This window comes from Bactrocera dorsalis, chromosome 2, assembly GCF_023373825.1.
Source record: "Bactrocera dorsalis isolate Fly_Bdor chromosome 2, ASM2337382v1, whole genome shotgun sequence".
NCBI lineage: Eukaryota > Metazoa > Arthropoda > Insecta > Diptera > Tephritidae > Bactrocera > Bactrocera dorsalis.
Genome location: NC_064304.1, coordinates 68,238,671 through 68,250,527, shown reverse-complemented (window position 1 = coordinate 68,250,527; position 11,857 = coordinate 68,238,671). Strand labels below are relative to the sequence as shown.

Sequence of the window (11,857 nt, the reverse complement as noted above, 5' to 3'; positions counted from 1 at the left end):
AAGAAAGTGAATAGAATAGGAATTCAGTATGGAATTTTTAGAACTCGATACTATATAACTATAGTAGAGACAGAAATCAGAACAGAAACAAATAATCCTATTTGGGTCAGACAGTATCCATACCCCCAAGCGGATAGAGCATTTGTAGAAACTGAAATAAAAAAATTATTAGATAATGAAATAATACAGCTAAGCAAAAGCCCGTACAATTCACCCATATGAACAGTTTCTAAAAAAGGGAATGACGAGCAAGGCAACCCAAAAAGACGCATGGTTATTGACTTCCAAAAGTTAAATGCGCAAACAATCGCTGATAGATATCCCATTCCGGACATCACCATGATGCTCCAAAACTTAGGAAAAGCACAGTACTTCACGATGTTAGATTTGGAATCTGGATTTCATCAAATTAAAATAAAACAAGAAGACAGGAAAAAACAGCTTTTTTAATAAATAATGCCAAATATGAATTTATACGACTACCATTTGGACTGAAAACCGCACCGTCGATCTTTCAAAGATGCGTTGACGACATCCTCAGACCAATCATAGGAGTATGCGCATACGTGTATATATATGATGTCCTAATATATTCAGCTAACCCTGAACAACATATGAAAGATATCACCAATATAATACACTTTTTACACGCAGCCAACATGAAAGTCTCGGATGAAAAGTCCAAATTTTTTCAAGGACAGACCGAATTTTTAGGACATATGTATAATTAAAAACGGTAGAACTACAGTAGATCCAGGAAAAATAGAAGCTATAGATAGGTACAAAACCCCTACAAATTTGAAAGACTTAAGATCTTTCTTGGGAATGACCTCATATAATAGAAAATTTATAAAAGGATTTGCATCCATAACGAAACAATTAACACTCTACCTATGAGGAGAGAATGGTAATATTTCAAAGAATAAAAGTAGCTCAGTACATGTAAAATTAGATGACGAAGCACTTAAAGCAGTCGAGACACTAAATAATAAACTAAAAGAACAATTAGAATTATTCCAACCAGATTTTGGAAAAGAATTTGATTTGACTACAGACGCAAGCAATCATGCGATTGGAGCTGTATTGTCACAAGGCAAGAAACCTATAGCATTCATTTCACGTACATTAACGCGAACTGAATAAAATTACTCAACAAACGAAAAAGAAATGTTAGCAATCGTTTGGGCATTTAAGAAACTTAGGAATTATCTGTATGGTCTCACTAGTAATACTACTATTTACACAAATCATTAATCCCAAATTTTTTCAATATCAGAGGACAACCCAAATTTAAAATTAAAACGATGGAAAAATTTTATAGAAGTATACGGAGCAAAAATTAAATATATTAAAGGAGAATGTAGTAGCCGACGCAATCAGCCGTCAAGTAAACGTAACTACAACGACTCAATACACTTGCACGAATCAAAACAACACAAATTGTGATAAAAAAATGTGAACAAAATGCATTAGAAAGAGCAACAATTTTTGCAAACCACGAGAAATTTTATGTTAATTACGCCACACCACAAGACTTGATAGATACACTAACGAAAATTATCAAACCTAACCTAATTCATGATACTATAAACTCTTCATTTAATATAGAGAAAAAGGTTTTTTTTTTCCAAAACCTGTTAAAGGACAATACGAGTGAAGAGGATAGAGAAAAAGTAATTAAACATACGCATGAAAGAGCACTTAGAAACGCAAAAATAATACATTGGAGATACTAGAAACTTGCTATTGGCCAAATATAACAAATGATGTAATCCGACTAACTAGAAATTGTAGCATTTGTAAAGAGAACAAATACGAACGCCACCCGGCAGCACAAGTTTTTGCAAAAACACCCATACCCGAAGGTATAGGCACACAAATACAAATGGACATATTTGAAATCGATGGAACAATGTATCTCTCATGCATAGATAGATACTCAAAATACGCATATATGAGAAAATTAAACGACAAAAGAGAATTCTACAAAATATTTGAGGAAGTACTCATACAAATATTCCCATTTTGTAATAAACTAATGACAGATAACGAGACTATATTTAAAGCACAGCCGCAAAAGCTCTGTTCCAACGGCTATATATTGAACATTCAATGACCGCAGCAAACCATTCAACATCGAATGCTCAAGTTGAATGGCTGCAGTCAACCATTCTGGAAATTACTACAATTCGCATTAAACAAAATAAATCAACCGCGACTGAAGAACTATTCAACGCAATTGAAAAATCTTAAGCGTTTTTAAGATTAAAGTTAAACACGTTGGACTCACTGAGATGCGCAACTAAGAGCTAATTGCCTGTGCTAAATTCGAATTTACAAAATTCCGATTAAAATTGAAAAACGTCCGTTCGCGGATATAGTCTTTAATTTAATAGCATTCTTTATTTAAACAGTTCATTAGTTAGCCTAACCATTCAATTCTGTAACGTGAGACAGTCTCAAGTCTCTAAATTTGAGATTTTGAGTTAGAGACAATTTTTGAGACTTGAGATGATTTTGCTATTCTGTAAGTGACAGTCACAAAATCTATTACATTTCATTATTCAGAGATGTTTTTTGTTTTTTTGAATGAAAATAAATATGTCGATAACAAATATTAAATTTTCTATAACATAGTCAAAAAACGTAATTATCATTAAAAATAAAAATAAATGTTGACTTTGTTTCATAATATTTACGAAATTTATGTAAAATTGATTTATTTTTCATCTTTTCGTGTTTGAGTTGCTTACAAAATATAAAGAAACGACAATCGATTAATATCTATGATGATCTCTATTCAGTATATTCAAAATGGCAGACAAGAGCTCTTTTTAGTTTTGTGACCTGCTAACTACCAGGTCTCGTTATTTTGAGACTAACGCTAGAGACTGTTTAGTGAATAGTAACTAGTCTCAAATTGAGACTTTGCCTCAAAATGTCTCAACTAGAGACTGGTTACAGAATCCCGCTATAAATCTTAACCTAACGGCTTAGACTAGAGGTAAGTATGTATACAAAAAGGGGTAAGTAAGTAGTTCTAATTCAATTCAGCAATCTTAAGTCCATTGTAATAGATTATTCTAATACATAGGTAGTAGATGATGGTTATGGTTATACTTGTATATTACAAAAATTGTAAGTATTTTACATGATGTAAAACATTTTATAATGTATACAAATATTTTAACAAATTTATTTCTTAAAAAATATTTTTTTGATTTATAAAGTCGCATGACGCAATATCGGCCACCTTGACAGGATCATGATCCTTCAACTTCGACAGGCAACAGGGCGAGCTTGTGAATAGGGCGCTTAATGGTGCCTGCCTTGGTCTGCCACTCGCACCTTTCCGTCTCGTCCTTCTACGGTTGCGGCGATTCGTCCTAGTGCCCACTGCTGCGGTGGCGTGTTGTCTTCGTGGACGAGGACGAGATCGCCGGGCTGCAGGTTGCGTTTCGGGTGCAGCCATTTGTTGCGCTCCTGAAGACTGGTAATGTACGTTTTGGACCACTGTCGCCAAAACTGTTGCTTGACACAGCAAACAAGTTGCCATCTCTCGCAATAGCGAACTGGGTCCGTTGACACTTGTGTCGGTGGTAAGGCTCAGAGGGAGCACCCTATTAGTAGGTGTGCTGGAGTCAATACTTCGCCGTCGTTGGGATCCTGTCTCAACGGTGCGAGGGGCCACGAGTTGAGGATGGCGTTGCCCATTGTGCGCACGGCGGGGTGTTTGGCGGACTTCACTGTCGCCTCCTGGAACAGAAACGCCTGTTGCGATCGGCGCCGACAAAGTTCGTTGCGTTGTCGCTGTATGTCGTCTGTGCCATCCCTCGGCGACCAATGAAGCTTTTTAGGGCGAGAATAAATGAATTAGTTGATAAGTCAGAAACTAATTTTAAGTGTACTACTTTAGACGTGAAACAAACGAAAACTGCGATATTGGTTTTTACGGTGGTCGGACGTACGTATTTTCAATGTAGTATAAATTGGACCACAAAAATCTACGCCACATATAAGAAAGGGTCGTAGCGCTCGAAGTCTTTCTACCCGCAAGTTTCCCATTATTTGGGTTTGCAACTTCGGCTTATAATGAAAGCAGTGTGTACAGTTTCTAACGGTTCTACTGCATGCCTATCTTGCATTAATCACCCATATGCGTTCTCGAAGATGCGCAACCAACGCTTTGGCCCCGGCGTGGTGATTTCGGAAGTGCAGGAACCGTAAATAACTGATAACGAAGTGCGAATTCTTATTTAGTAATAATGGGAATTTGGCATCGTATGGGAGAGGTGCGTTTAAAAGACGACCTCCTACTCGGATTAATTTGAATGAAAGCGACATTTCCGAGAACTCATGCAAAAACGGATTGAGTTTTTGCAAGTTTGCGGGTAGCGTAGTGCCTTTCGTCAGTTTTTGGATTTCATTCGCAAATTCCGAATGTTGAATCACCTTAACAATTTTCAAGAAACTCAAGTGTAATTCGCCAGATGTCAGGTCCCTTCCCTCTGTAGGCATTTTTGGTCGTCTAATCCACCGTAATAGATAGGCAACCACACGAAGCAATTTTTGATGAGAAGAGAATTTTTCGATAAGGTTCAATAGTGAGTTCTCTTTCACATTTATGGCTAGTGTGAAAGTATTTTTCTTCTTCTCTAATGCTTCATCGTCTGGGGAGAGCTGGAAGTGAGTGTTAATTGGCCATAAAGCGGGGTCTTCTAGGAGGAAGTGTGGACCGCCAAACCATATTGAATTGTTCAATTCATCCTCGTTGCAACACCGAGACACTTGCTCCGCAGGATTTTGTTTTGTTGGCACATGTCGCCAATTTATATTGTCAGTCAATTCTTGGATTTCAGACACTCTATTTGCAACAAAGGTTTGTAATGAAGATGGATGCGTCTTTACCCAATGCAATACTATTTCAGAGTTTGTCCAAAATATAATTTTTTAAAATTGTCGATTCAACATTGGCGCAACTCGTGACCATAATTTGGCAAGAAGATGTGCTGTCGAGAGCTCGAGACGCGGAAGAGACTTGGTCTTCAGCGGAGCCACTCTAGACTTTGCAGTAAGCAGCGTACATTTGACACCACTAGCAGATTGGCTTCGTATGTATTTGCAGCATCCGTACGCTCTTATTGAAGCGTCAGAGAAACCATGTATTTGGCAGATAGCACTCGACTCTAGATTTACGTATCGAGGAATGCTAATTGATGGCAGCTGCAGTAGGTTGGCTTTGAAATTCTGCCAGCTAGTATCAAGGCGCAATGGAATCGACTCATCTCAATCTAGTTTTTGGATCCAAAGCTCCTGCAATATGATTTTTGCTTTGGTAACTAGTGGGGCTAATAATCCAAGAGGATCGAAAAGGCGGGCAGAAACTGATAATATGTTTCGTTTAGTAGCTCGCAGTTCCTTAAAATTAGCATCCAAAATAAATCGAAACAAATCCTCTTTCGGCAACCAATAGATTCCTAGTGTTTTAGTTGGGTTTTTGTCATTGAAGCTTAATGACTTTTCAGTACAATTAATGTCGAAAAATTTAGGGTGGTTCGAAAACCACTTCGTTAAGGTGAATCCGGCCGAGTTTAATATTTAATTACTTCACTTCTTATAAGATCTAGAGACTCAAAATTGTCAGATCCTGTTAACAAGTCGTCAACGTAAAAGTCTCTTTTAATGGCCAATGAACCGAGTGGTATTTAGTTGTATTAGCATCGCTGAGCATTTGTAAACACCGAGTTGCAAGAAATGGTGCAGGCGCAGTGCCGTAAGTGACGGTGTTAAGTCGAAAAATCTGAATTTGCTTTGAGGAATGCTCTCTCCACACAATGAGCTGACAGTTTCTGTCTTCTTCATGTAGGATTATTTGGCGGTACATTTTAGTAATGTCTGCCGTTAAAGCGTACTTATGTAAACGAAAACGAAAAAGAGTTGAGTACAAGTTGGTTGGGCCTACCATCAAAAGTTCATTTAATGAAATTTGAGAAGAAGTACGACTCGACGCATCAAAGTCAACTCGTAATTTTGTTGTTGTGCTTTCGGGCCTCAAAACACACTGATGCGGAATGAAATAGTGTGGTTCACTCGGGATCTTATTATTTGTTGGGCTCAGGTGACCCAGCGCTTTATACTCATTCATGAAGTCCAGATACATTTTTCGAAGTTCTGGATCTTTCAATGTTTTCCTCTCCAGGGCCTGAAACCGCCGAACTGCGATTTCATAGGAGTGACCGAGTAACTTACGGTCAGCTTTAAAGGGCATTCTGACTTGAAGCCTTCCTGAAGGTAATACTTCAGTTGTATTGACGAAAAATTGTTCACACTCATTTTGTTCAGGTGTGAATTTGTTGCCAATTGTTTCTGAAGGAAGTTCCTCCAGAGCCCAGAATTTTTGGACTACAGAATCTATTGACGTTAAGTCTTCTTCAGTTTGGCATAATGTGCTATTTACTTCGGGAGGAGGACTAAGACTGCTGACATATTTGCCAGAAACAATCCATCCCAAAAGAGTTTTCTGTAGCGTTGGTTGATTAGGGCCACTTTTAATTTGACCAACCGCTAACAAATCGAAAAAGGTTTCCGCCCCTAATAACATATCGATCTTTTGAGATTTTTGGAATTCTGGATCCGCCAATTTAATATTGTGCGGAATTTTCCAACCATTAATATTAATGGTATGGTCTGGATGATTAGCCGAAATACATCGCATAATCCAGAATTCCGCCGAAAATTCGTAATTATTTACGCGCGGCTTAACAAATGCGCTTAATTTGGCCCCGACTTTTGTACTTGAATTTCCAATCCCTATGATATTTAATGGCCTGTTTTGGCGTCGAATCCGCAGTTTTTGGGCCAAATCCTCCGTCATGAAGTTGACTTGACTTCCTGAGTCTAGCAAGGCTCTTGCGGGCAGGTACTCTCCACAGCTTGATCTCACCAGAATAACTGCTGTTGCCAACATTACCTGATCAGGCAGACTTATTGTATGCATTGCGTGTGTAGTTGTTGTTGGTTGCGGATGAGGTTCAGCAGCGACGGATACAGGATGCTGGTGCAGTAATATGTGGTGGGACCGATTACACACGCGCCATCGATCCGCTCTGCATTTGGATACCGTATGTCCCGATTTGACAAACTCAAATCTCTGTTGAACAGAGAGAGTTTTAAAAGTGGGGCAAGCTGTTAAATAGTGGTCCTTCGATTTACACTGCTGGCATGTCGGCTGCTTTGTATTCGCTGCAACTAAAGCGGACTTCGTTCCATTCATATGAGGCTGCTTCACGTGGTTCGCGCTGGCTGCTGCTATGGGTCTCGTCCTCGAAGATCATGCGCCTTCAGCTGATAGGTGCTGGTACCGTCTATTTAAGGTAGCTTCACAATCCTTCTACAATGGTAACTTGTCGTCATCAAGCAGTTTGATGCAATTTTGTTTCTACAGGAAGACCCACTTATTGGCCTATAGATAGACAGAAATTGCCAGACTTTCTTGACTTCTTTATAATTAATAAACTACCCAAACTCAAGTTATGTATTAAAGATTGCCCAGACCTAAGCTCTGCCCATTCACCAGTGATACTAATTCTGTATGAAAAGCCATTTATTTCAGCCGCCAAGCCAAAGTTATGTAATAAACACATTAATTGGTATAAATTTAATAGTATAGTGAATAAAGTCGACCCTAAGCTTAAGCACATATTGATTGGTATTGAGATGGATTGTGAGGTTGAAGATTTCCCAAAAATAATTCAAAACGCTGCGTGAAAAAGTACATCAAATACCCGCGTAAATCAAGGAAGTATTCGTAAAAAGCGCAAGCTACGACGGAGATGGCAGCAAACTAGGTCCTCTGCGCTTAGAACAGAGCTTAATAAATGTACAGCGAAACTAAGAACACAAATTAAACAGTTTAAAAATTTTTCCTTCAAAACTTATCTGTCTAAACTCACAGCTGATAAGTCCACCGACTTTTCTCTCGAGAAAGCTGAAAGAAATATTAATAAACAAATAAAATATATAGCACCATTAAAACTAAACAAACTGCATGGGCCAAAACGAATGAATGAATGTTTTAAGACAGGTGTAAAAAAAATGCCCATCGCTTTGGAAAGTATCTGAAGTCATAATGATACCTAAGCCGGGTAAGCCAGTACACGATGATACATCATATAGACCAATTTCTCTGCTGCCAGGTTTATTTAAAATCTTTGAGAATATACTCATAAATAGGCTCAAACTAATAATCGCTCATAAAGACCTAATACCAGCACATCAATTTGGCTTCCGTGAGCAGGTACACCGAATCCTTAAATTTGTTGAAAATATAATCGATAAAAAGAACGTTTGTACGGTGGCCTTTTTAGACGTGTCTCAAGCTTTTGACAAAGTTTGGCATACGGGTCTACTGCTCAAATGGAAAAAAATGCTATCCAAACAATTTTGTGAAATAATTCTTCGTACTTAAAAGATAGATACTTCCGCATTAAACAAGAGGATGTATATTCAAACTTGCAACCAATAGAAGCGGGTGTTCCCCAGGGAAGCGTGTTGGGGCCAATGCTTTATTTGTTTTTTACCAGTGACCTCCCATCTGATTCTAGTTATATGACAGCGACCTTTGCAGATGACACAGCTTTGTTAGCATCTGGAGAGACAATTTTAGTACCTAGTCGACGAGTGCAAACAGCACTCAACGCAATTACTAAGTGGGCATCTAAGTGGCGCATAAAATTAAACGACAACAAATCAATTCATGTCGACTTAACCTTGAAAAATAGGAAAGTCTCACGAACTGAGGCTTAGATTTATGATTTGAATACTTTGGCTTTACCAAACAGATCCAATAAATAAATAAATAAATATTGAAAAAAAAAGTATTATCGAAAATGCATTTTCTGCCCATTCGGAAAAACTTTGAGAGTTGCGTACTCGTATGTGATTCGCCGTAATACGCTGCATACTAGGCTTTCGCGTCAGTACTCTCCTCCCCATCTTACATTAGGGTGTGGCGCAGAAATTCCATGTAGCTGCAATTCCAAAATACTTTTTGTGATGATATAAATTTAATAATTCAAAATTTATTTTTGTATTCCGATGTATTTGCAGATTTTACAAGTTGTTGTATATCTATGCACCATTTTTGTCGGCCTAAATATGTTCTGGTGGTTTGAAATTTTGGAATAAGGCAATAGTATATATGTACATACATTGAAACGTTTGTTTGAAAGTTGTTACCATGTATAAGATTACTCAAAACAAGTCAGGAAGGGATAAGTCCGTTTTATACTCTCGCAACTATATATTCACTGACAAACCCTTAAGGTTTGTTAGAAAAACAAAAATCATTAAATGTAGTACATGGGAGTTGGGACCCGATTTTCTTTATTTTTTCCAATATTACAAACTATTCACATACCAAGTACTAAAAAACCAATAATATAAAGAAAATGCAACCGAAAGTTTAAAAATCTTGATATTAGTTATTTAGGGACTAGGTAAAGTTTTCGCTAAAATTTACCTATCTTAGGTACAAAGATACACTTCTATGAGTAAAACCCGCTCTCTGATTTTCACTGAGATAACTCACATATTGGCCGCTATATGCAGTACAAAGTCACTTGGAAGTTCGAAAATATATATGTATTAGGTATATTGGATGCTAATGGAAGTATTGGCCCGATTCAACCCATTTTTGATACACAGACATACTATTGACAGAGAGGCTTGAACACTAAAGGCATCATTTGTGCAAAGTTTTACCCCGTTATATTAATTTCTTCTTGATTTGTGTACTGGAAAATTAATAACTTAAAAGTGTTCTATATGGGAAGTAGGCATAGTTACTGTCCGATTTCGTCCATTTACGTACTGTGAATGCCACTATGCCACTCAATTTTGTCGAGTCGAGTCCCGAGATATAGGATTTCATCAAAAAGTGAGAGTTGCCACGCTCATTGTGCAATTTTGATTTTTATGCCATCTCGGAGGTAAAATTTAATGTCTCTGGCGTATTTATTTATTGATTATTGAGTTAGCGTCTTTCTCTGAGTTTACAGCTATTCATATAGCTCTCTTTTGGTGTTTTTTTTTTGCACACCGATCTGCTTACTTAAGTAACGCGATTAATACTTATTTTAAGTGAGAAATATAATCCAATACTTATATAAGTGTATTATAATTTTTCCATTATGCCCCCGGTGGGCTTCCAGTTCGGGGACAACAGGTTTGCTGCGCTGGCCCAAGGTCCCCAACCAAAACGTAAAAAATCGTATCAAAAACTGCAAGATGCTTTTCCTGACTTACCGCCAATAAAAAGTGATGCCCCAAAGTATATAGTGATTAAATCCGATGAGAATACTACACCGCTTTCGAAGGTTTCTTGTTTTCGTGTTTACAATGCCTTACTTACCGTGAGTAAAGATATAAACAAAATTAGTGAATTACGCGACGGCAGCCTATTACTGCTAATGAAAAATAAGCAAGTATCAGAAAAGTTTATAAAAACGAAATGTCTTTTCAACATTGGCGCTGTTAGCGCTAGCTATCATCAACATCTTAATTGTAACGAAGGCACCATTTATGCACCGTTCTTAAACGATGTGCCTGAAAGCGAAATAATAGAAGGACTGAGTTCTTACGAAGTTTCCGCGGTTTATAAGTTCACTCGCAAAGTTGAAGGTGTTATAAAGCCTACTGGTGTTATGCTAATATCATTCAACAGTTATTCCCTTCCAAACAAAATAAACATCGCATGGAAGATGACTTCTGTGCGACCGTACGTGCCTAATCCAATGCGCTGCAGGTCATGCCAGAAATTGGGTCATACACAAAAACATTGCGAAATTTGCAATTTTCCTTCTCCACACGATAATGACTGCATCCGAGTTATGTGTGCGAATTGTCCTGGCGAGCATCGCTCTTCAGACTATACGTGTCCAAAGTATATGCAAACCAAAGAAATTTTAAAAATAAAGACACTAGAAAAGTGCAGTATGCACGAAGCCCTCAAAAAGTATAGAGAAAATACTTCCCTCCCTTCCCTCACTGCTAGCTTTGCACATGTGCTTCAACCTTCAAAAGAGGTACCCTCTGTAACCACCACACCAACAAAAATTTCAGCCATCAACAATTCCACAAAATTTAAAAATACTCATAGAACCGCCGACAATGACTTGCCTACTACATCAAAACAAAACGCAGAGGTCACCTCTGCACCCAACTCATCATTAAAATCTTTAACTAGCAAAAATCACTCATCAAACGCCAACAATAAGCATACTTCCATCAACAAGCCTACATCGATCAGTTCTGACTACAACAACGTCTCACATTCAGCTAAAAATATCAGCGACAACTGTATCCAACAAGACTCTTTCTTAAAACCCAAACTTTTCAGTCCAACAACAGCCTCTTTCATTTCTAACTTAAACAACTCCTTAAACTCGCTTAATAAATATACTGACTTCAAAAATATTACTACCAACATTACTGTGCAATCTAATCCACCTAATCACGAAAATCTCTTTCCAACAACAAGCATTTCCAACGATAATCAATACTCTACTGAACATACTGAACAAATAGAAATCGACTCTGAATAAATACGCTTAGCTTTTACTCTCTTTTGAAATAGTACTCAATTGGTGACACTCAGCTTCAACTGACTGCTCATAGGAGTTGAAATTCTAGCTCTCTTCTGTTTCCCTTTTTCTTTTTTTCCTACATAGATCTTATGATTCGAATATTACAAGGGAATTTAAACGGCTACACTAATAATTACAATGAGCTTCAATTATTAATACAAGATCATACCCCAGCTATTATACTCTTAAATGAAACTCACATCTCTTTCAAC

At 37.6% G+C, this 11,857-nt stretch overlaps 1 protein-coding gene across 1 annotated transcript; it reads right to left on the bottom strand.

Annotated features, from left to right (window-relative positions):
• Positions 1-2,379: 2,379 nt before the first annotated feature.
• LOC125776622 (uncharacterized) lies at positions 2,380-11,615 on the bottom strand. The gene is made up of 2 exons (XM_049450027.1): positions 3,912-11,615; positions 2,380-3,849 (listed from the first exon to the last, which is right to left on the bottom strand). Exon 1 carries the CDS (start codon positions 7,271-7,273, stop codon positions 5,651-5,653), a length of 1,623 nt encoding a protein of 540 aa, XP_049305984.1. The 5' UTR covers positions 7,274-11,615; the 3' UTR covers positions 2,380-3,849; positions 3,912-5,650.
• Positions 11,616-11,857: the final 242 nt, after the last annotated feature.

Bases quoted from the DNA above. Each gene is read 5' to 3' on its own strand.
- LOC125776622 (XM_049450027.1), bottom strand. From the start codon at position 7,273: ATGAATGGAACGAAGTCCGCTTTAGTTGCAGCGAATACAAAGCAGCCG.